The 26,039-nt window shown below is 42.4% G+C and overlaps 1 protein-coding gene across 2 annotated transcripts in view; it reads right to left on the bottom strand.

The window, feature by feature from the left end:
- LOC120946931 (protein FRA10AC1) overlaps nt 1-26,039 on the bottom strand; it is a 69,444-nt gene that overhangs the window by 32,185 nt on the left and 11,220 nt on the right. For both annotated transcript variants that reach the window (XM_040361766.1, XM_040361767.1), the window contains exons 3-8: nt 19,482-19,577; nt 19,343-19,388; nt 13,527-13,603; nt 11,916-12,005; nt 9,890-9,974; nt 3,573-3,618 (exon numbers count right to left, since the gene is read on the bottom strand). In XM_040361766.1, coding sequence (XP_040217700.1) covers nt 3,573-3,618; nt 9,890-9,974; nt 11,916-12,005; nt 13,527-13,603; nt 19,343-19,388; nt 19,482-19,577 — 440 coding nt within the window. The remainder of the gene's footprint in view (nt 1-3,572; nt 3,619-9,889; nt 9,975-11,915; nt 12,006-13,526; nt 13,604-19,342; nt 19,389-19,481; nt 19,578-26,039) is intronic.

Here is a 26,039-nt window from a genome sequence, read left to right as displayed (position 1 = left end):
CTGAAGAGGAAGGAGGCACATCAGCCTCATCAGTGCCCATAAAAACCGCCTGCCAGTCCCACCTATCAATGCCCACCTGTGATGCCAATCAGTGCCACCTAGTAATGCTGCCTGTCAGTGTAACCGATCAGTGCCCATCACTGCCACCTATCAGTGCCCATCACTTCCAGCTATTAGTGCCACCTATCAATGCCACCTATTAGTGCCACTTCTCAGTGCCACCTACCAATGCCCTTCAGTGCCACCTATCAGTGCCGCCCACCAGTGCCGCCTTATCGGTGCCCATCAGTGCAACCCATCAGTGCCCCCTCAGTACAGCCTCATCAGCGTACATCAATGAAGGAGAAAAATTACCCGTTTGCCAAATTTTTTAACAAAATATAAAAATAATATATAATTTTTTTTTTTTTTTAAATCTGTCTTTTCAATTTTTTTAACAAAAAAGAAAAACCGCAGAGGTGATCAAATACCACCAAAAGAAAGCTCTATTTGTGGGGAAAAATTATATCATTTGGGTACAGTGTTGCATGACCGCGCAATTGTCAATCAAAATGCGACAGCGCTGAAAATTGGTCTGGGCAGGAGGGGGGTTTAAGTGCCCAGTAAGCAAGTGGTTAAAAAGGGACACTACCACTTTGCCCAGTCAGGGCACGTGTCTTTCCTAATGCCAGGGAGTATTATGTGCCATACATCACTTCCTATATCTTTAAAGCTTTACTGTGCATGTTTATACAGAAGAATAGTAAAACACTAAAAGCCACATAACAAGTGAAATACTAAGGACATGTTCAAACCACACCGCATGCGGCAGCCCATAGGCATTGCATTTTTTTTTTAAACAGTTGTACTGTGATGATTTGTGTTTTACATGCACTTGATTTTTTTTTGTTTTATGCCGCGTACAGACGGTCGTTTTTTGTGATGAAAAAAAACGACGTTTTTGAAAACGTCATTTAAAATGACCGTGTGTGGGGAAAACATTGTTTTATGTCTTCTGAAAAACGACAAAAAAAAAATTCGAACATGCTCAAATTTTTTGTGTCGTTTTTCAAAACGTTTTTCAAAACGTCGTTTTTTGTGTCAATGAAAATGATAGTGTGTGGGCAAAACGACGTTTCAAAACGTTTTTAAACCCGCGCATGCTCAGAAGCAAGTTATGAAGCTAGCTTCAATGGAAAAGAGTGGAAAAGAGTGACCGCGCTTTGCTAGAGCATTTTGAAAAACGATGGTGTGTAGGCAACGTCGTTTTTGAAAATGAAGTTTCAAAAACGTCGTTTTATTTCACGATTCAAAACGTCGGGTTTTTTTTCATCACAAAAAACGACCGTCTGTACGCGGCATTAATGTACTTTATTTATAGCATTGTACATTGTAGTGAATGTGTTGACTTGCTCCTTGTACTGCCCATGCTTGGGAGCATAGATTGGATGATTTGAACAATACTGATCAGCCTGTGTTGGTCATGTTTCTTCTTCTTGCATTATTCTACAGCCAGGAACACATGCCAGCAAGTAGTGTATGACTCCTCAGAGAAGCTGAAAGTTTTTCCTTGCAGTGTATTGCAGCAATGTGATTTTTTTTTTAGTGCCTGCTGTATTTTTTTTCAGCACAGCGCAACGCAATGTACTGGTGTGAACAGCGTTTATAGGGAACCTTTTTTTTTTTAATGACGTGCATTAAAAATGCGTTTGAAAGCACACCGCAGTGCATCTGGCGTGAACCAGCCCTAAGAGCTCGTTCAGATGTATGGCCAGGTGGCAAGAAGAGAAAGTGGTTGAGCCATGGTTATACCATCCCCTGACTGCCACCTGAACAATGACATGCAGTTACTTAGGACTGTACACATGCCATGGCCACAACGCTTTGCTTCACAGTAAAAATAAACCTGTTGTGTTGGTGAGCAGTACTGCCACAAAACATGACACATTCATGCCAATAGGGCTTCAGAAAATGGGCAGGAAGGGCTGACACATGTCTAAATGAGCCCTTCTAAAGAGGGAGACACAAACTTTTCTTACATTCAGATTATCTGCCACCCTACGATGTAAATCATGTATGTTTTCATATGAAGGCAATATTGTAGACACTAGTGGACTGCAGCTCCCTCTACTGCTCATAATCAGTATAACAGAAGTATGAATGCCAGTTGATATCAACCATTTGAACCCGTATGCCTTTTTTAACATATAAAAGTTTTGTTTTCAGAGGTTATAGCCACCTGATATTCCTTTTTTTCCAATAGTTGTGCCCTTATTGGTCACTGAGACAGGGAATGTCAGTTGGCATGAAGTGAAGCCTCTAATAATCTGAGCCAGATGCAAACATTTATCATCATTATTTTTAGATACTCCTCCATGACTGGCTTGGTACCAATGGGACATAAAGTATATTTTAACCGGTTCCTGTCCGGCTCCTGTAAATATACGTCGGCAGAATGCCACAGCTGGGCAGAGTAACGTATATATATATACACACACACACACGTCACTTTAAAAGTCCCGCTCCTGCCATGAGCTCCATGTCCGCCAGTGTCCCGCGATCGGGTCACAGAGCTGCAGAACAGGGAGAGGCAAGTGTAAACATGCATCTCCCCATTCTGCCTAGTGACACCGTCACTGATCGTCTGATCCCTCTCATCGGGAGCAGCGATCAGTGACGCGTCACTCAAAGCCACACCCCCCAACAGTTATAATCAGTCCTTAGGACACACTTAACCCCTTCAGCACCCCCTACAGGTTAACCCCTTATACTGCCAGTGTCATTTTTACAGTAATCAGTACATTTTTATAGCACTGTTCGCTGTAAAAATGTCAACGGTCCCAAAAGTGTCCGATGTGTCCACCATAATGTCGCAGTCACGATAAAAATAGCTGATCTTACTAGTAAAAAAAAAAAAACTATCCCCTATTTTGCACAAACCAATCAATAAACGCTTATTGCAATTTTTCTTTACCAAAAATATGTAGAATATGTATCGGCCTAAAATGAGGAAAATAAATAAATTTTATATATATATTTTTGGGGGATATTCATTATAGCAAAAAGTATATTGAATTTTTTTCTAAATTGTCACTCTATTTTTGTTTATAGCGCAAAAAATAAAAACAACAGAGGTGATCAAATACCAACAAAAGAAAGCTCTATTTGTGGGGAATAAAAAGGACGCCAATTTTATTTGGAAGCAATGTCGCACGCCCGCTTGATTGTCAGTTAAAGCGATGCAGTGCCGAATCGCAAAAAGTCCTTTGGTCTTTGGCCAGCCAAATGGTCCGGGGCTTAAGTGGTTAAAATATATCAAGGTCTTTACCCAGTAACTATAGGCCTGTAACTATATTAGGGAACCTATGTGAGGCCTAGATAAAATATATTTTACAAAAATATCTTCGATAAAAACAAAACCTGTTCAATATAAGAATATTCTTTTCAGAATTATATACAAAATCTGCTTTATTTCAAATTTTTTGGTGAACAAAAAAGGTACAAAAGAATGGCCCCTATACCCAAGAAAGGTGGATAGAAGATTTACCTCTGCAGTCATAAATGTTAAAATAACATACCTTAACAGTATTTACCTTTTCCAGAGATTACTTCTTTTTCCACTCTCCATCGAAATCCAAACTGGAAAAATGCAAAAAAAAAAAACAAGAATTGTTGAGAAAACTGTGCTAGTATTTGTCACCTATATAATAAGACAAAGAGCCTTGCAAGCACTACAGTGGTCCAAACCAATTAAATCAGTACATCATTTTTTGTGACACTCTTAAGCCTCATACACACGATTGGATTTCAAATCCGTGGAATTCTGTGCGAAGGGTGTTGGCCATGAACTTTGTATGCATACAGACGGCAGAACTTTTTCAGCCAGAATACATGAAACTACGTGTTTTTTCAGCTCTTTAGCGCCACCCTTTGGGCAACTTCTGCCAATTTTGTGCTATGGTTAGCATTGGTTCGGAGCTTGTGTACACACGATCGGATAATCCCACAAGACACATTTGTTGTCGGAAAATTTTAAAGCATGCTATAAAACACCTGTTGTCGGAAATTCATCACACATTTGGTGTTAGAAAATCCGATCGTGTGTACGAGGCTTTAATCTGATAAAAGCTGAAATATATAGCCAGATTCACGTATTCGCAGCGTATCTTTATGCCGGCGTAGAGCATCCCATTTGCACTACGCCGACGTAACATAGTGAGGCAAGTACTGTATTCACAAAGCACTTGCTCCCTAAGTTACGTCGGCGTAGCGCAAATGGCCCGGCGTAACCCCGCCTAATTCAAAGTAGGCATGTAGTGGGCGGGCTTCATTTAAATTAACCGTGACCCCATGTAAATGAGGGCCGTTAGTACGGCGCATGCGCGCACATGCTCAGAATCACGTCACAAATACTCAGGACGTAACAACGTCGGCTCAATGCTTTCGACGTGAACGTAACCTACGCCCAGCCCCATTCACGTACGCAAACAACGTAAAATACGACGGCTGTTCCGTCATCCATACCTTGCATGGGCTGCGCCATCTTTTTGGTGGTTTATCTTTACCTTGCAAAAACGCCTTACGTAAACGGCGTAGCTTACTGCAACGGGCATACGTACGTTCGTGAATAGGCGTATCTTGCTCATTTACATATTCAACGCGTAAATCCACGTACACGCCCCTAGCGGCCAGCGTAAATATGCACATAAGATACGACGGCGTAGGAGACTTACGCCGGTCGTATTTTAGCCAAATTTAAGCGTATCTGGTTTCAAGAATAAGCTTAAATATACAATGGTGCGCATTCGGACTTATGACGGCATATCTACTGATACGCCGTCGTAAGTCTTTTTGAATCCGGCTAATAGTTTCTATGGGTAACTCTATGGGTAACTCTATGGGTAACTCTATGGGTAACTCTATGGGTAACTCTATGGGTAACTCTATGGGTAACTCTATGGGTAACTCTATGGGTAACTCTATGGGTAACTCTGCACTGCCTGCAAAGCTGTACTGAGGAATTGTGGAAGTTACCATTGTGTGTTTTTGAATCCTTTTTTTGTCCCTGTGACAAGTGTCACCAAGACAAATAGAGAGGGTGAATCTAAGCGGTGTCCCCTCACTTCCCGTTTTGAAGAAACAACATGGAGATAATATTCCCGGAGTGAGGGGAATCCTACCTTTGTCAGGAGTCACTAAAACAGTTGTCCCTATTAGGAGATATCCCTTCTACTCCTTGTTCCAGGGACAACCATATATAACTATCACCCACATAGAAAGTGAGACTACAATATTCTCATCAGGGACGCAGAAAGCAAAACCGTGATGGGTTTTTAACACATTCACACTCTACCCAAAACAAAACAGAAAAATTGGCTTCAAATACACTTTAATGGATTAGTTCACCTTTTCAGAAAAAAAGGTGAACAAACACTAAATCCTCCTCCCCACTTCCCTGATCCTTCCTGTACTCACCTCAGTGCCTATGCAGCTGGTTTAGTGGTCCAGGGATTTGAAATACCCCCCTTTTTTTTTTACTACAAGACTTCTGGGACAGATCAGAAGGGTGCTCTGTGCTGGCACTGACCAATCAGAATCACTCTGATCCATCCCAGAAGCCCTGCATAAAGAAGAGGGAGAAGAGTAGAGATTTCAAATTGACTGCACACTGACAGCTCATCACCCACAGAAGTAAATATAGAGGGCAGCAGGGACCATGGAGGTGGGTATGGGGTGAAGGGCATTCGCTCACCTTTTTATTTTTGATGAAAAGGTGAACTTGCATTTTAAGGACTTGTACTCCACAGCATGAGCCTATATGAAAGCAACATACGCAGCAAGCTTTTACAAAGCTTCATTTAGCCTTGTAAAAGCCTTTAACCACTTAAGACCCGGACCATTATGCAGGTTAAGGACCTTGCCCCTTTTTGCGATTCCACACTGCGTCGCTTTAACTGACAATTGCGTGGTCATGCTACGTGGCTCCCAAACAAAATTGGCGTCCTTTTTTCCCCACAAATAGAGCTTTCTTTTGGTGGTATTTGATCACCTCGGTTTTTATTTTTTGCACTATAAACAAAAATAGAGCGACAATTTTTGCTATAATAAATATCCCCCAAAAATATATATAAAAAAAATTTCTTTCCTCAGTTTAGGCCGATACGTATTCTTCTACCTATTTTTGGTAGATAAATTGATTGGTTTGCGCAAAAGCTATAGCGTTTACAAAATAGGAGATAGTTTTACGGCATTTTTATTAATCTTTTTTTTTTTTACTAGTAATGGCGGCGATCAGCAATTATTTTCGTGACTGCGACATTATGGCGGACACATCGGACACATTTTTGGGACCATTGTCATTTTCACAGCGAAAAGTGCTATAAAAATGCAACGATTACTGTGAAAATGACAATGGCAGTGAAGGGGTTAACCACTAGGGGGTGCGAAGGGGTTACGTGTGCCCTAAGGAAGTGATTCTTACTGTAGTGAGTCGCACGCGCGACCCATGGCTGGGCTCTTAAAAGGCGACGTACAGGTAAGTGCCTGTGCCCAGCCGTGCCATTCTGCCGACGTATTTCGGCGTTAGGTGGTCCTTAAGTGGTTAAATGGTTAGAAAAAACACTTGTGTTTTTTTACCTTAATGCATCCTATGAAACTTCTGACACCGAGAAGCCCCCCCCCCCCCCCATTTTACTCACCTGAGCCCGTTCGTTCCCTCGGCGGAGATGCGCTCTACCTCTCTCCCCCGTTGTCTTGGCTCGTGATTTGATAGTTTGATAGCAGTGGGAGCCAATGGCTGCACTGCTATTAATCAAATCAAATTACGCTGGTGGAGGGGGCGGGGCCGAGTCCGGGTTTCTGTGTTTATGGATGCAAATGGACTCGGAAGCACACCCGCACGGTAACCTCCAGGGAGAGTGCTTCTCCTAGGTGGTTTTCCAATGCGGGGAAAAGCCACGAGCAGCGTTGGGTGACCCCAGAAGTTGAGGATCGGGGCCACACTGTGCAAAACGAACTGCACAGTGGAAGTATGATACTTTTTTTTTTAAACTTAAACAAGGGTTTACAACCCCTTTAACAGAAAAATATTTAAAAGGTGAACCAACACCGGACATCCTTCCCACCCCCCTAGTCCCCGCTGTACTTGCCACTGGCCATCTTGAGCTGTTAGGGCTCCCGCAACCCTTTCAGCACTGACCAATCAGAATCTATCAGGTCTGTCCTGGAAGCTCTCATAGAGAGAAACAGTGATTTCAAATACCTGGATTGGCTGCACGAGCCCTGACAGAACAGGATCATCAGAGATAAGCACAGTGAGGACCGGGGGTGCAGAGGGTGTCTGATGTTAGTTTACTTTTCATTTTGTTTCTGCAAAAGCGAACTAACCCTTTAAGCTCAGTTCACACTGGAACCGGCTGCGGATCGCACAGGAATGCTGTGTGCCCCCTTTCCCCCGGTTCAGAGACGAGTTGGGGCCCAATTCTTTGCCTGAATTCAGCCCTCTACAGAGTCAAAGACGCATGTCGTTTCTGTGCTGTGCGCTCCGCAGCCAACCCAGAGATATGGGAACCGGCTCCATAGAAAGCCGGTCACATTCTCCTGCTATGCGAATTGGATGTGGACGAACCCATTCGGTTAATGCATTTTCTACATTAGGGTGAATTTTTTTTTTCAAAGGCAGCATCCCCCCCTTTAAACACTTACCTGAGTCTAATCTTGATCCAGCGCTGTGCCCATCTGATGCAGCTCTTCTCTCCTCTTCCTGGTCTCACTGGGGGCTTTGATGGCAGCAGGAGTCATTGGCTCCTGCTCCTGTCAATCAAAACCAGTAAGGAAAGAGTTTGGGAGGGACCAAGCTAAGCTGGGTCTATGGATAGACACAGCACAGCTCAGAAGCACACCCACAAGACTGCCCCCATAGCAAGAGGCTTTCTGTAGGGGCACTAGCAGAAGGGGAGTAGCAGAGAGTGCCATCGGGGTACCCCAGAAGAGGAGGTTCGGGGGTGTTTTTGTGCAATATTTTTACCTTCATGCATAGAGGTAGGATGCATGAAGGTAAAAAACCTTCAGCCAATTCAACCATTTTCAGAGGGGATATGCCTAAAAGCTATCCTGCCTGACATCCTTCCATCTGAAAAACAGAGCTAGAGCTGCAGGGGAAAGGTATTGGATACAAACCACTGGGGTTGATTTACTAAAAACTGGAGAGTGCAAAATCTGGTGCAGCTCTGCATAGAAACCAATTAGCTTGCAGGTTTTATTGTCAAAGCTAAATTGAACAAGGTGAAGTTAGAAGCCGATTGGCTACCATGCACAGCTGCACCTGATTTTGCACTCTCCAGTTTTAGTAAATCAACCCCATTGTGTTGGATTTCAGGTTTCATGCAGACTTTATCGAGGAGTGTAATCTCTCTAATGAGGCAGCACGAAGGTGTCACCAGGGGACACATCAGACAGGACCCTCAAATAAAAAGGAAGAAGTGGCAAACAATTTGTTACAAGTCCAAAAAAAAAATTCTTCCATTAGATGATATTGTACAAACCAGAGCATTTTGGGGGCTTTAAAATGCACCCTTCATCAGATCTTTGGTAACCAATACAAAACACAAAGCAAGCTTATAGATTCTAGTGTAAACACTCTTCGGGGCATTCAATAAATTCCTAGCAACACTTATGGCTTGTACCACATTCAAAAATCTCTGCCTCCCGTTTCGGGAGCTTTACTGACACATTTGTTAACAGGTACAGAAATCTGTTGCCTTCACTAACATTTGTAGTGTGAAGGCATGTTGGAATTGTAAAGAGTGTCCGTTTTCACATTTTACAAAACAATGGATACAATAAGTGGTTTCTATCATTTAGGAGTCCTCTTGCTTCATAATTTCCCCCAAATTACCATATATACTCGAGTATAAGCCGACCCGAATATAAGCCGAGGCACCTAATTTTACCACAAAAAAAATGGGAAAACGTATTGACTCGAGTATAAGCCTAGGATGTCCATCTGCATGTCTCACTGTGCCCATGCCTCACTGTGCCCATGACTAGACTGACGTTTAACATGGGAGTCTTTGGAAGGGGTGCCCGGCTTTGAAAAATTGGTGGTCCCCAACCTTGGTCCCCCAGACAACAAACTTTAAACACATGTAGAGGAGAGATGGGGCTACAGGTGTGCCAAGTTCCGGGTCCAGGAGACCTACGTCCGGCCGGTACCGGGTCACCAGAGAAATGACGATTTAACATGGGAGTCTATGGAAGGGCTGACCGGCTTTGAAAAATCGGTGCTCCCCGGACAACAACCTTTTCATACTTGTAGAGGAAGAGTGGGGCTACACATGTGCCAAGTTTGGGGTCCAGGGGACCTACGGCCAGTCGGTACCGGGTCCCCAAAGTCCAGGAGATCAGGTGACTTGAGTATAAGCCGAGGGGGCATTTTCAGCACATAAAAAAAAAAAAAAGTGCTGAAAAACTTGGATTATACTTGAGTATATATGGTACTAAAGTCCCGATAAAATGGTATTTGGAAGCTCTGGAAATGCATTGGTTTTTATCATATAAAGAAATAAACCTTTTTTACATTTTTAATAGTGAGGATCTCCATCCTTCATTGTGGTTGAAAAAAAAAAAAAGAAAAACGACAAGAATTTTAACCCATTCTTGGGGGAAGAAAATGTTTGGCAAGTATTTAAAATGCGTCCAAAACTAAAAAACGCTTGCTGTTAATTTTTAAATGCCTGTAAGTGACTGCAGTATTTGATTAATTTTTCCTTTCTCATCAGTGGATGATATATAAAACCACAAATGCAGAAAGTAAAGTGCGCTTCCCATAGCAAGCAACCAATTTTCTTTTCCCTACATTTGACTTTTTTTGACAACTGACTTTCTACATTTAAATTCCAATTTCACAAACCTTGTTCTCCTTGTATCTGCTGAGATCGGCTATGCAATATTCTTTAAATAATTTATCGTAATATTTCTTTGCAAGTCTCTTCTCCCTGTCAGCATAGAATACAGAAATTTCCTTTATTTCGCTGAGATAAGACAATTTTCCCCATCCGCTTTTACATTGAAAATACATTTATATGGCATTAATGTTGTAAGGGAAAAACGTTAAGTAAGAAAAATCATGAATTTTTAATGAAAGCGATTAGATTTCTGTCTTTTTACGTCTAGGATGCAGTATGTTCTGTTTGGGTCAGCATGAAAAAAAATTAAACCCAATTCTTTCCTTTTAGTTAACTGAAAAAAGACATGTTGACAAAGTTGATTTAATTACTACTGCTGTGTACTGGATCAAATATGGATTGTGGTCAAAACAGGAAAATGAGAACCGTGGGGGGGAGGGAGAGGTCATAGTGGCCCTAGCTGCTATTGAGCCCCAAACACAGAAGAATATACTGTTCAGCATCTGAACCTAGGTTTAGATTAAAATTTAAATTAAAAGACAAGGATAACATGTAAAGAAAAAGAAAAAATGGTTATGCAACAAATTATTACCACCCAATACAATAAAATTATTAAAAGCTCCCAAATGTATAATGGTTAAAGATAAAGATGTTAGAATTTATTGCTGAAGTCTTGTCATGGGCCTCTTTATTTTTTTTATTTTTTTTACTAGTAATGGCGGCGATCAGCAATTTTTATTGTGACTGTGACATTATGGCGGACACATTGGACACCATTTTGGGACCATTGTCATTTTTGCAGCGATCGGTGCTATCAAAATGCACCGATTTACTGTAAAAATTACACTGGCAGTGAAGGGGTTAACCTGTAGGGGGTGCTGAAGGGGTTAGGTGTGACCTAGGGATTGATTCTAACTGTAAGGGGCGTGGCTTGCCTTGACACGTCACTGATCGCTGTTCCCGGTGACATGTCACTAGGAAGAACGGAGAGATGTTGTGTTTACACTAACATCTCCCAGTTCTTCAGCTCTGTGACCCGATCGCGGGACAACGGCAGACATCAAGTCTGTGGGTCCCACGGCACGGAGCTTGCGACAGGGTCGCCGGTGGCGCACACATGGCCGGCAAATTAAAGGGGACTTATATATACGCCCATTTGCCCAGCCGTGCCATTCTGTCGACGTAAATGGGTGAGCGGCGGTCCTTAAGCGGTTAAAGTGAACTGTTAGACAGGGTCAATTTGATTTTCTTGCAGCCTAGGTAAGTGAGCTGGGATTTTTTTTTTTTTTATGTCTCTAACAGCAAATAATAACAGTTTCTACATTTACGCCATATACCATGGAGGGACTGTGCTTTGCATCTATTGTAACACTGCTAAAGTTTAAAGGTGCCAAAACACTGGACATGTACATAAAATAGTTTGTGCTTATAAGGGCAATTCCACAATAAAATCCCTTGGCTGCCATAGAGCAGTCAGACATACAGTATTTGAAATGTCATGCAAAACTTTATGAGCCTATGCTAGCTGATCACTTTTATCTGCTTGCTTCAATACACTATGATCAGGAACACATAAGGACCTCTGACTCTTTTTGAACTTCCTGATCTGCATACTTCTTACAGGTCAGTGACCCAAGGTAGTGAAGCCACATGATCAGTATAAAAAGGTAGGCAAGCAAGGTTATCAGAAGGAGGTCAGAAGTCCCAGCTTAAACATCCCTCACAAAAGGCTTACGTTCAGTATTTTGGGACTGTGCATTCTCTGCACTCACACATTCTGTGCAGAGTAAATAGACCTCTACAAACAAACAATACATACAGGGCTATGTCAATGTACCTGGTGACACATGAGTGTTGAATAGAGAGTGATGAGAAATGTCAGTGCATACAATAGAGAGATATAAATAAAACACTCTCTCCAAATACTCCGAAAATTAATGCCTTTGGTTCTCACCCCGGATAAACACGTGTTGCAGCCAGTATAATTTTAGACACTTCTATATTTTAACACAGACATCAGGGTTAATTTACCAAGTCATTTCCTCTTCATCTTCATCTTCCTCCTGCCAAAGGAATCTGTGGTTTTCTCGAATGACATCCAAGTCTGTTTTACGTTCTCCTCTGCCAACAGAAAGGGCACATCATTAACAAAGCAGCCAAAAGTATAAACCTCTACAAACACCACTAATAGAGTACTTATAAGAACCCATTCATATCCATTTCTGCTACAATGAGTGCAGATCCGACAAAAGGACTAAAAATGTATTAAGGTTGCACCCAAACCACTTTTTTAAGGCCGAGTATAAGTAGGTACTTTTTTCAAGTACTCGCCGATACTGATTACGATCATCGTCATGTGACAGTGGCACTAATATACAGCACTGATAGGTGGCACTGTTTTTTTATGTTATTTTTTATTATTGTTACAATTGAACAATTCTTAATTTTTTTATTTATTTTTTATCAGCCCTATTGGGGGGCTTTGGTGGGATATCAGGGGTCTAAACAGACCCTGTACATCTCCTTTTTGAGATAAGGAAAGGGACTGAGGGCACAGGTTCCCCAGTCCCTTTTTCTGCAGCCCCAGCTGCACTGAAGATGAATGAAAAGGAGACAGAGGCCATTCACTCCCCATTCAAAAAATTAAGCATCTAAAACACTGTTTTACGATGCTTAGCTATGAATGGACACAGACTCTGTGCATTCAGAAAAGAAGAGGGTAAATTACATATATAAATCGGCTCATTCACCACTTATCTCCATCCTGATAGAGGGGGGAACCAGAGGAGGACCTGAAGAGTTGGAGGAGGACACCAGGAACCAGAGGACTCGGGGAGCCGGAGGACAACACAGGGGACAGTCAGGGATGATTGGTGCGGCAGTGGGGGCAGCTATAAGCACCAATCTCCCTGTATAGCTTTCAATAAAGCAGCTGACAGCCACGGAAGGGAGAGGACATATGTCAGCTGCTTTGTTGTCCAGGGGACCTACAGCTGGGGAGCACCGTTTTTTCAAAGTCGTGCACCCCTTCCATAGACTCCCATGTTAAAACAGTAATTTCTTTGGTAACTTTGGGGGCCCGGTACCGGCCGGCCGTAGGTCATCTGAACCCAAACTTTGCACACTTGAACTGGGGCTACATGTGTACCAAGTTTGCTGTCTAGGGGATCTACAGCCGGGGAGCACCGATTTTTCAAAGCAGGGCACCCCTTACATAGACTCCCATGTTAACGTAAGTCTAGGCATGCAGATGAACACCCTATGCTTATACTTGAGTCAATAAGTTTTCCCATTTTTTTGGGGGTAAAATTAGGTGCCTTGGCTTATATTCGGGTCGGCTTATACTCGAGTATATACGGTAAGTTCAGCTATAGATGAGTTTGGGAGGATGCCCAAAGGGAAAAGGTGTGGAGGAGGAGGCTTTCTCAGCTAAGCACACTCTCCTCCATGTATGCTTGATCTAAGGGCAGATGGATTACAGAAAGTAAATGCTACATGAATCATTTGCCCTTACTCAAGAAGGCCACAGCCAGAAATGCTAGGGGGGTGTATTTCAAAGTGATTACTCAACATAATAAAGCATGGAGACATGGATGGATGGGGGAGTTTGGTTTAAATATAAAATTAAATGAATGGACTTACTTTGAAAGTTTGAAGTCTTCCAGTTTTCCTCCATAATACAATATATAATCATTCACATACTTTTGATGTCTGGCAAACTGCAATGTTTGTAGTTAATTTAATTAACAATGTTTTTATTCAGTTTATTGGTAGACAAATAACAATACTTTGGAGTAATCAACAGATAGATGAGATGACCCATGAATATTCTAGAAGCTAGACTTCTCTTTGTGCTATAAAAAATAAAGAAAATATATGTATTCATGCCCATTGGGGATCTATAAACTAGCATAACAGTTTTCCATTTTGAGATATATCGATTTATGTGTAGAGACAAAGAGTCTGCACTGGACATGGCTATAGCTGCCTGAGCACACAACTTTAATTGCGGGAAAAAAGGGCACCCAAGAGGCTCTGTGACTTTGATGTGAGTTTAAACATGGCAGTAAGAGGGCAAGAATAATTTTAACAGGTAATGCTACCCTACTGTGGGTACTCCAGCAGGTTACTAGGAAGGGACGTGCATAGATGGACCCAAAAATATATGATTCCTGGCCAGCAGTATCTGCATCAGCAATCAAAATAACTTTGTCCACAAAATGGAATTTGCAACCAGAGATTTCCATTTAAATAATGCTGTGTCAGTGGAAAGACGTTGGCTGCCCCAGTGATGCTTTAGACTAATTTCACACTTGCGAATGGGGCCATCTCTCACCTGCGGGTTCCTTACGATTAGCGTGGACGTGAAGCCTTATTAAGAGCAATGGGGGCCCGACAGTAGCTTTCCATATTGGCGAGTGTTTGCAAGTAATCGCTCATGCATCGAAAACCTATGGATGAATGTCCCCGGATGCTCATGCAGCGATAAACTGCAGATGATCCATCCCTGGACAATTATCTACTGATCATCAACCCTGTATGCAGACAGTATTCAGGAACAATAGTCCACAGGTTATCACTGCATGAGGTTATCACATGTGAACGGCCACCAATAGCTGCAGTTACTGTCAGGCTCCCATTGCTTTTAATGGGGCTTCACACATGCAGCCAATCACAGGGTAGCCCGCTAAGGCCCCTTTCACACTGGGGCAGGAGCCGCCGTGTTCGGCCGCTAGCGGGGCGGTATTAACCCCTGCTAGCGGCCGATAAATGGTTAATACTGCCCGCAATGCGCCTCTGCAGAGGCGCATTGTGGGCGGTATCCCATTGTTTTAAATGGGAAGGAGCGGTATACATACCGCTCCTCTCACCGCTCCAAAGATGCTGCTGACAGGAGATTTTTTTTCTCCTGCCAGCGCATCGCCTCAGTGTGAAAGCCCTTCCGGCTTTCACATTGAGGTTGCTGGGCAGGAGTTTTTCAGGCGGTATAGCAGTGCTATTTTTAGCGCTGTACGGCCTGAAAAACTCCTGTATACTTCAATGTATATTAAAGTGAATGTACAGTCTTGTTTTTATAAAAAAAAAAAAAAAAACATGTTATACTTACCTGCTTTGTGCAGTGGAGTTTCACAGGGCAGCCTAGATCGTCCTCTTTTCAGGGGCCCCTCCCTCCTGTCGAGTGCCCCCACAGACTGCAGCTTGCTATGGGGGCATCTGAGTCAAGTCACAGCTCAATGTATCCATTCAGACACAGAGCTGCATGTCCAGCCCCGCCCCCTATCTCTCCTGATTGGCTAACCGATTGTGATTGACAGCAGTAGGAGCCAATGGCCTCGCTGCTGTGTTTCAGCCAATCAGGAGGAAGAGTCCCGGATGGCCGAGGGACTTGTGGACATTGCTGGACAGAGATAAGGCTCAGGTAAATATTAGGGGGGCTGCTGCACATAAAATGTTTATTTTATTTTAACCACTAGCCGCAGGTTGGCTCGGCTGCGCGAAATCACGTAGGTATACGTCATTTCACATTTCAGCCATTAGGGGTGCATGCGCGCCGCCGGAGGCGCGCTCGCCCCCTACTGCTGACGCGCGTGCCCGGCAGGCGCGATCACCGCCGGGCACCCGCGATCGCTCGTTACAGAGCGAGAACCGGGAGCTGTGAGTGTAAACACACAGCTCCCGGTCCTGTCAGGGGGAGAAATGACTGTTCGTCTGTTCATACAATGTATGAACAGCGATCTGTCATTTCCCCTAGTCAGTCCCACCCTCCCTTCAGTTAGAACACACCCAGGGAACATAATTAACCCCTTCCTCGCCCCCCTAGTGTTAACACCATCCCTGCCAGTGAAATGTTTACAGTAATCAATGCATTTTTATAGCATGATCGCTATAAAAATGCCAATGGTCTCAAAAATGTGTCAGAAGTGTCCGCCATAAGGTCGCAGTACCGATAAAAAAAAAATCGCAAATCGCCGCCATTACTAGTAAAAAAAAAAAAAAGAATAAAAATGCCATTAAACTATCCCCTATTTTGTAGACGCTATAACTTTTGCGCAAACCAATCAATAAACGTTTATTGCGATTTTTTTTACAAAAAATATGTAGAAGAATACGTATCGGCCTAAACTGAGGAAAAAAAATGTTTATATATTTTTGGGGGATATTAATTACAGCAAAAAGTAAAAAATATAATTTTTTTCAATTTTTTTCGTGCGATGTGGCTCCCAAACTAAATTGGCGTGCTTTTTTTCCCACAAATAGAGCTTTCTTTTGGTGGTATTTGATCACCTCTGCGGTTTTTATTTTTTGCGCTATAAACAATAATAGAGCGACAGTTTTGAAAAAAAATCAATATTTTTAACTTTTTTCTATAATAAATATCCCCCAAAAATATATATATAAAAAAAAAAAAATTCCTCAGTTTAGGCCGATACGTATTCTTCTACCTATTTTTGTTTAAAAAAAAAAAAAAAATCGCAATAAGCGTTTATCGGTTGGTTTGCGCAAAATTTATAGCATTTACAAAATAGGGGATAGTTTTATTGCATTTTTATTCATTTTTTTTTTTTTTTTTACTACTAATGGCGGCGATCAGCGATTTTTTTCGTGACTGCGACATTATGGTGGACACTTCGGACAATTTTGACACATTTTTGGGACCATTGTCATTTTCACAGCAAAAAATGCATTTAAATTGCATTGTTTATTGTGAAAATGACAGTTGCAGTTTGGGAGTTAACCACAGGGGGCGCTGTAGGGGTTATGTTTCACCTAATGTGTGTTTACAACTGTAGGGGGGTGTGGCTGTAGGAGTGACGTCATTGATTGTGTCTCCCTATAAAGGGGATGACATGATCGATGCAGCCGCCACAGTGAAGCACGGGGAAGCCGTGTTTACACGCGGCTCTCCCCGTTCATTAGTCTCGGGGACTGATCGCGGGACCCCAGCGGCGATCGGGTCCGCGGGTCTTGCGACCCACGGCTGGGTAGATGTAAACGACGTGCCGATACGTCGATCTGCCCAGCCGTGCCATTCTGACGACGTATATCGTCGTGCGGCGGTCGTTAAGTGGTTAAGGCTGCATTCACACTTGAGCGATTTTGCCACAATTTTGTACAGGTCACCAATATAAAAAGCAGAAAAACGCCTGTAATCTGCCCCCAAGTCTCATTGAAGTGAATGAGATTTTGCTTGTTGGGCGTATTTCAAGCGTTTTTCTCGCTGAAAAACGCTCAGGTGTGAATGCAGTCTTATTGAATGAGCAAAGAACAGATTTACCTGTTCCTTAACTCTCTGGTGGACACATCCACCTTAAAAACCTAATGTAATCTCAAGACGTGACCCTTCACATTTAACCTCCCTCCAACACTTGACCCATGAGCTGAATGAGAGAAAAATCAATTGAATCTCTCATCCACGATAACAGAGTGAATGGAGAAATCTCCACCGCTGGCTATTCTATTTAGACAGCTGTAACTACCTTAATATATTGGTGCTGTTGAACAGTGACTGCATGTGAAAGGAGGTGGTCACACTGGGATTGATTTACTAAAACTGGAAAGTCTAGTGAAGCTCTGCATATAGACCAATCAGGATGTGGGTTCTTTGTCAAACCTTAAGACCCCTTTCACACTGGAATGCTTTACAGGCGCTAGAAAGCTAAAAATAGCGCCTGCAAATCGCCCTGAAACAGCCGCTGCTGTCTCTCCAGTGTGAAAGCCCCGAGGGCTTTCACACTGGAGCGGTGCGCTAGCAGGACGGTAAAGAAAGTCCTGCTAGCAGCATCTTTGAAACGATGAAGGAGCGGTGTGTATTCCGCTCCTGCCCATTGAAATCAATGGGCACCGCAGCTATACAGCCGGCAAAGCGCTTCTGCAGAGGCGCTTTGCGGTGGTTTTAACCCTTTCTCGCCCGCTAGCATCCAAATAGCGCCACAAAATTGACGGTAAGGCCCCGTTCACACGGACAGACCGTTCGGGTCCGCCTGTCAGTTTGGACGGCGGACTTAAACGGCCGCTCCATGCATCCCTATGGAGCATCGGATGTCAGCGGAGACATGTCCGCTGACATCCGACCCGCTAAAAATAGACGTATAGGGGGCACGTCCCCATCCGTCCATGCGGATTGGATCAGGTAAGATCTGATGAAAACGGACATGCTGTTCATTTTCATCAGATCGCTCCATAAGAGACAGTGGTGCCCGACAAGCCCCTCCCCGCTCAGTAAGCAGGAAGGAGCTTGTCAGCCGTCGGCTCGGCGGAGATCTGCGGACTGATCTCCCGCTGAGCTGAGGCCTAAAGAGCCGCTTTACTGCCGACGCACCAACCGCCCCAGTGTGAGAGGGGCCTAATTGAACAAGCTGAAGTTAGAAGCCGGTTGGCTACCCTGCACAGCTGCATCAGATCATCACTCCAGTTTTAGTAAATCTCCCCGTTTGATCAAAAATGTTACTTTCAGCTCATTTGATTTTGTAGGTTTTTAGCCTACAGGGATTCTCTGTTAAGCAAAAGACAGAAAGCTGGATGAACCCTCTGAACTTTCTCATTTTTAATTAAAAATGTGGCATTTGCCAAAAGCAGCTTGTTTATTTGGATGAGAATACGGAGAGCGGTTATCTGAGCCTAGGCCTTTGGGTGAGCTCATCACGATCTGGACAACATTATTTAATAACAGGATATGATGTCATCTTTATTTTACAAATTCAGAACACATTTTATGGCTATTTTTACATTTCATATTGCTAAAAAAAAATTGCAACTGCTTTCAGAACTCAGAGACTGAACAAGAAAGCTCAAATACTAAAGCAAAATAAGTTATAATAATTGGCCTATATAAACAGACATAAAAACTAATAAACAGAAATAAAAACTACCATGTCAAGGGGTTTGAAGTCAATAGTAATAAAAATAAAAGAGCATTAGGTTAGTGGGGTAGCCCAGGATTCAAATTCTAAACGTTTACAGTAGCACCCAAACTCCTGGCTCTCAACCTCCAGAAAATCATAAAAACTTTGAATTAAAGCCGATAAAGCAGATATGCATAACTTTCAGACAACAAGTGAAACTAAGCATCACATTACTAATGCTATCCAGCAAACACTGTAGCTTTAATAAAATGTATGTATGGGAAAAAAAATGAAATGTAGTGATCGAAAGTGTCGGGGGGAATTAGACCTTCTGTCTGGTTTTTAATGCTATTACTATCAATATTTTTATGCAATAAAAAAACAAAACAAAAAACACATTATTTATATAATATTATATATAAATATAATCCAAATTCTCTTTTTTCTTTGTTTACTATACAGACGTGCAGTTTGTTCTCTCTACATCTTAAAAAGTGTATTCCATAATAAACAACAATTACATTTAATGTCACAACACAGCCAGTGGAGGGTTTAATGATGGCCCTGGAACTAATAATTACTTGACTGGATGTTAGGACGGCAGACAAAGGATACGGCATCCATTGATATTAGATGAAATCGCTGGTTTCGCGCCTCCTCCCTGTGTTTGTGGAAAGCAAAATACATGTTAGTCTATACAGTGCCGGCGGATATTAGGGATATAGATAAAAGATAATACCATGGTGTTCTTTACCTGTCCCATTCCTCTGCTGCAACCCGCTTGTGTGCCACCTTCCCATGTTTCTCTTTCTGGAATGGCTTCCTAACCAAAGCTTCATCTTCTTTACTGCTGTAGTGGCACAGATGGGAAGAAGTTAGTACAGGATTAGTTGTGTGCAAAGGCCGAAATGTAAAAACCTGACGTCTTTGTGACATTTTAATTTTATGTGCTTTGAACTAAAAGTGGGCTAACCGGCCCATAAAAATACAGTTTTTGACTACCTCACTCATTTGAAAACGCACCTACCGCTAAAATCTCGCTATATATATATATATATATATATATATATATATATATATATATATATATATATATTTTTTTTTTTTTGTTTCAAATATTTTATTAAGATTTTATAACAGGTACAGGAATAATGGCAGTACGTTCAATTGTAACGTATACAGACGGCGATGATACAGGCAACTATAAACACTATAACACAATAACATCTCGTCCTTCTGTGAAAAGAGCAAAGGGCACTGGTCTCCGTCCAGACCGTGGGTTTCCCTATCTCCACCCTTGAGGGCTGTTGAACTGATACATATATATATATATATATACACATACACACACACAATCTCTATCTCGTAGCCAAACCCTTTTTAAAACCACTTCCCCGGGCAGACATAAGAGCAACAGCAGATGTCGGCTGAAGATTTCACACAGAAGAGGTATATACCCTTAGTGGTTGCCAAGTCAGTATTACTGCATTATTTGAGTGATTGCGTGGTTGGAAATGATAGGACCCCATGGATTCCACTCCTATAGGCTCTATTCCACAGTGGGCAATGTAAACCAACCTCCAGGGTTAAGAGGGCAATTTACATCTGCACCAATCTGAAGAGCATCCCATATTACCCCATGGGAAATAAGAGAGGATTCTTCAGTCCTCATATGAAGAAATGTAAATTGGGGTTTGGTTTGGTGTTTTCAGACAGTTATAATTTATTTCATAAATATTATTTGGCATACAGAGCTTCCATTGTAAATATATTTTTTAGCAGGGGTTTGCTGGGAGCTTGAAGGGTCCCTCTAGAGCAGACTCTCTCAATCTTCTTACCCCAAAAGAAACCTTGAAAAAAATGTTTTAATGATTGGCACACAGCTTTGCTGACCTCCTTTCGTTGCTGCCGATAACAGACTACAAGCTTCATCTTCATATCTGGTATTTTCTTTTCATAATTAGAAACCAGATTTTAATTTTCTGACTGAATAAACATATTAAATCTAATTGACGGATACAATAAGCAAAAGTTATTTATGAGGCTTTCAGAAAAGCGAGCTGAAAAGATCTCCAAGGTGCATTAGAAACCACAAACCTAATTATAAAGTCTTCAGGGACCTGACACCACAAAAGCTCTAAATCACATTCATGTAGACAGTTTTTCATTAAAGGGACCACAGTCCTCTCCCTCTTCATGTTTTTTATGTCCAAGAATATGACTTCAAAATACATTTTGCACAATGTGTTAATTATACAGTAAAGTGTAATCAAGTCAGTTTACAATACTATCCATTGTGTACTCTTAAAGCGACAAACCCATTTCCAATAATATGCATTTACAGCAATGGTGCCCAACTGTTCAATATCCCCACACAGGTTAGACAATAAGAAGTACAGTAAAACCTTGGTTTGAGAGTAACTTGGTTTGAGAGCGTTTTGCAAGACACGCTAAATGTTTTAATACATTTTGCCTTGATATACAAGCGATGTCTTGATATAAGAGTAGCGTCATGTCACAACTGAGTATAAAAAAAAGACGAGAGGAGCCTCTAAGTGTAGCAATATGGTTACATTTAATGAAGGTACAACATTTAGCAACTTATTGCTACACTTAGAGGTGCCTCTCTTCTCTTTTATACCCTGTAAAAAAAATGCTTTGATATACAAGTGCTTTGGATTACAAGCATGTTTCTGGAACAAATTATGCTTGCAAACCAAGGTTTTACTGTACTCTAGAACTACCAGGTGTGAAATAAATTGTAAACTCGGTATATACCCATGTATTTCAGTATGTAGGCTTTCTCCACTGAAGCCAAAATCCTTGGCATTATACCAACTCCTTTGCCACATACTCACATTTCTAAGACCTCGATAAGAAACTACCCCACATATGTACTGCTTCAGTTATTCTTCTTGTCTCTTTGAAAGCCAGTTCACACCAGAATCGCACCGGCTCTGCCCTGGAGGTGGTGACGACATTGCCTCATGTGTTGCATGGTGGCATGGACACAGGATAGAAGTATACACAAAGACTTGTATAAAAGGGGCAGCTTTTCACCATTTAAAAAGCCGAGGACCATGTATGTCAGTTCAATGGACTTTATTTTGAACAGCATGTAAATAAAGCACTTTGGGATATATTATTTTGGTTGTACTAATGTCACCAATTTATGATCACAGTTTTAAATTGTGAACATCGTATTTCTTTGTTTCCTTTATGTTGCGACTTATTTATTATCACATTAAGGCTGGGTTCACACTATACGACTTTCATCCTACTTTGCTCTGCGACATTGGCCCTACACTGATCCTACATTGGTCCTACATCCATCCGACTTTTATGAACAGGATACTACTTTGATCTGACTTTGCCCTGCGACTTGAAGTCCAACTTTCAATGAGTGGGGATCCGACTTGGATCCCTGCCAATATCAGGCACTGTGTTTGATATGAATCTTGAGGGGGAACTCCACGCCAAATTTTAACAGAAAAAACGGCATGGGTTCCCCTCCAGGAGCATACCAGGCCCATGGGTCTGGTGCGGATTTAAAGGGGAACCCCCCTACGTAAAAAAAAAATGTCGTGGGGTTCCCCCCAAAATCCATACCATGGGCCTGGCCTGGTATGCTCTTGGGAGGGGGAACCCATGCCGTTTTTTTTTGTTAAAATTTGGCGTGGAGTTCCCCCTCAAGATCAGCAGAGTACAAGTCGCATGCCAAAGTCGGAGAGTGCAAGACTGCGTTCCGACTTTGATCCTACGCCAATGATAGTCAATGGAGTGAAGTAGGATCAAGGTCGGACCAAAGTAGTACAAGCAGCATTTGCAAAGTCGCTCCGTCATGCGTCGGACCAGTTAAGACGGCTCTCATAGGGAAACATTGATTTTCACACGTCAGGCGACATGAGCTCCCAATGTCGGAGCGTTTGTCGGACTAGTGTGAACCTGGCCTAATTGGGATTCTTTAGATAAGTGCAGCATTCCTTTCACTGACAGTAACGATGTGACGCTACTCCTCCCACTGACATAAATAATGGAACACGATTCCTCCCACTGACACCAAAGATGGGGCACTATTCCTCCCACTGACACCAAAGATGGAGCATTAATCCTTCCACTGAAACCAATGATGGGGCCCATCTCTTCCCACTAATACCAATGGAAAGGCACTATGCTCCCCAACAAACTCTCTGGGGGAATCAGGCTCCTCCCACACAGACAGTGATTTTTGGAAGTATTCCTGAGACCATGATGTGATGTCCATCACAGAATCATGTTTTTAATGCAATGCCGTCTGATGGCTTGAAGATCACAGGCATCCATCATTGTGCTTCAGCCTTGTCCCTTGCACACAGATTTCTCCAGATTCTTGGAATATTTGATGCCATTATGTACTGTAGATGATGAGATATTTAAAGTCTTTGCAATTTTACATTGAGAAACATTATTCTGAAATTGTTCAACAATATTTAGATGCAGCTTTTTACTGATTGGTAAACCTCTGCCCATCATAACTTCTGAGAAACTCTGACTTTCTAAGATGCCCCTTTTTTAACTATCATGTTACTGACCTGTTGCCAATTAACGTAATTACATGCAAAATGTTCTTCCTTGTTAGTACCACTTAATTTGCTAGCTTTTTGTTCCTGTCCCAACTTTTTTGAGACATGTTACTGCCACAAATTTCTAAATTACCATCTATTTTTGTCCTTAAACTGGTAATTTTTTTCAATTTAAACATTTGATATTTTATTCTCAATTGAAAATAGAAAACATATGTGTTTATAAGATTTGCAAATCAGTGTATTTTGTTTTATATAGATTTTACACAGTGTCCCAACATTTTTAGAATTTGGGCTTACAATGTGCAAAAAAAAAAAAAAAACGTACTCCATGTCTTTTATGACCAGAGGTCAATGATGTCTAGATTCCCAGACCAGATTCAGCAACATCTGTTAACGTTATAATGACTTGTTCACCCCCCTTAGTTCCAGTGAAGTGAGCTCCAAGGGCTCTTTCACATGGGGGCTCCTCTATGGAGCCACGGATGTCAGCGGTGACATGCCCGCTAACATCCGACCCGCTCCGATCCGCCAAAGTGTGATGGAGAAAAACCCTATTTTCCATCCGACTGGCGGATGGGATCGGGTGACAACGCACTCTACGCTCCGTCATCATCCGATCCCTATAGGGGAGAGCGGCGCTCTGACAGGTCGGTCCCTGAACAGTGTGCAGAGACAAACCTGTCATCTGCCGGCTCAGCGGGGGATCGACGGAGCGATCCCCGCTGAGCAAAGCAGAGCCCAAAAACGGTCCGCCCTGTGTGAAAGAGCCCTTAAGGCGTCAGCATACCAAGACATTTTGGACAATTTCATGCTCCCAACTTTGTGGGAACATTTTGGGGATGGTCCCTTCCTGTTTCAACATGACTGCGTACCAGTGCACAAAGCAAGGTCTGTAAAGACATGGAGGAGCGAGTTTGGGGTCGAGGAACTGGACTGGCCTGCATAGAGTCCTGACCTCACATATGGAAGAATGGTCAGACTATTCCATAGACACACTCATAAGTCTTGTGGACTGCCTTCCCAGAAGAGTTATAGCTGCAAACGGTGGGTCAATATTGAACCCTACAGACTAAAGCCTTTTTCAGCTCTTTAGCGCCACCCTTTGGGCAACTTCTGCCAATGTTGTCTGATGGTTAGCATTGGTTCGGAGCATGCAGGTTTGCACCTTGGATTTAAGTCCGATGGACTTGTGTATACACGATCGAATAATCCAATGGAACACATTTGTTGGACAATTTGAAAGCATGACCATCCAACAATTGTCCGATGGAGCATACAGGCGGTCTTATCCGACAAAACCCTTACATCACACAATTGTTGTCGGAATATCCGATCGTGTGTACGGGCCTTAAGACTGGGATGCCATTAAAGTTCATGTGCGTATAAAGGCAGGTGTCCCAATACTTTTGACAATATAGTGTAGAAATCGAATGATGTGCAGAATAGGCCCGGCAGCTAACATTTTCACAGAAGATTAGGCTTCAGCCCGTAAAAGCTAGCCGGGAACGTAATGTGTCAGGTTGTCATGGCAGCTCGCTTTTCCTTTCTGGCACATTTCACAGAAGAGACTCGGTGTACATTCACAATAAATTATACCCATATGTTGTACTCAACAGTTCTGAAAAAATAAAGAAGAATTATTCTGTTTTTCATAGCGTACTCTTCCCTCTGAGTGATGACAGAATCCTGCGATGAATTATATGTGGATGAGAGATCTAATGAGTGATGCTGGGAATAGATGGAATAAAAGTCTGTATGGACTCAGCTCCAAATATTTAACACAAACTGACAGCAACACACAACTGAGGACCAAACTAAACCCATTAAGCCTGTATTTGTCTCTCATTTGTGTTACATCTTTCTAAGGGATCCATTTATGTAACTGTATTAAATAAAGGCTTGGCTTCTTTCACCTCAATACAGAGAAATAGGTTTTGCCATCTCTCCCATTTGTACCTGTAGTAAAGAAGGTATACAATGAATAAACGTTAGCTTTTTTTTCCCACTCTTCAAAAACCCAAAAGTGGAAAAAATGCTAACTATTAGCAGACCAGTATTAACCACTTCCATACAGGGCACTTATACACCTTCCCGCTAGACCAATTTTTAGCTTTCAGTGCTGTCGCACTTTGAATGACAATTGCACGGTCGTGCTATACTGTACCCAAACTACATTTTTATCATTTTGTACCCACAAATAGAGCTTTCTTTTGGTGGTATTTGATCACCTCTGGGATTTTTATTTTCTGCAAAAAAAAATAAAAAAATGACCGAAAAATTAGAAAAAAAAAACGTTTTTTTGTTTCCGTTATAAAACATTGCAAATAAGTACGTTTTCTCCTTCACTAATGGTCACTGATTGTACTGCACTGACTGGCACTGATAAGGTGGCACTGATGTGGTGGCATTGATGATGGGCAGCACGGATAGGCGGCACGGATGGGCAGGGATAGGCGGCACGGATGGGCAGGGATAGGCGGCACGGATGGGCAGGGATAGGCGGCACGGATGGGCAGGGATAGGCGGCACGGATGGGCAGGGATAGGCGGCACGGATGGGCAGGGATAGGCGGCACGGATGGGCAGGGATAGGCGGTACGGATGGGCAGGGATAGGCGGCACGGATGGGCATAGATGGGCACTAACTAATGTGTTGTACTAATGGATGCCAATCAGTGCCAAACAATGCCTGCCAATCAGTGATGCCCATTGTGGGCACTGATTGGCATCCGTTGTGGCACTGATTGG

Source organism: Rana temporaria, chromosome 8 (genome assembly GCF_905171775.1).
Source record: "Rana temporaria chromosome 8, aRanTem1.1, whole genome shotgun sequence".
Taxonomy (NCBI): Eukaryota; Metazoa; Chordata; class Amphibia; order Anura; family Ranidae; genus Rana; species Rana temporaria.
Note: the sequence above shows the minus strand (reverse complement) of the source record. Positions and strands in the feature narration are given on the sequence as shown.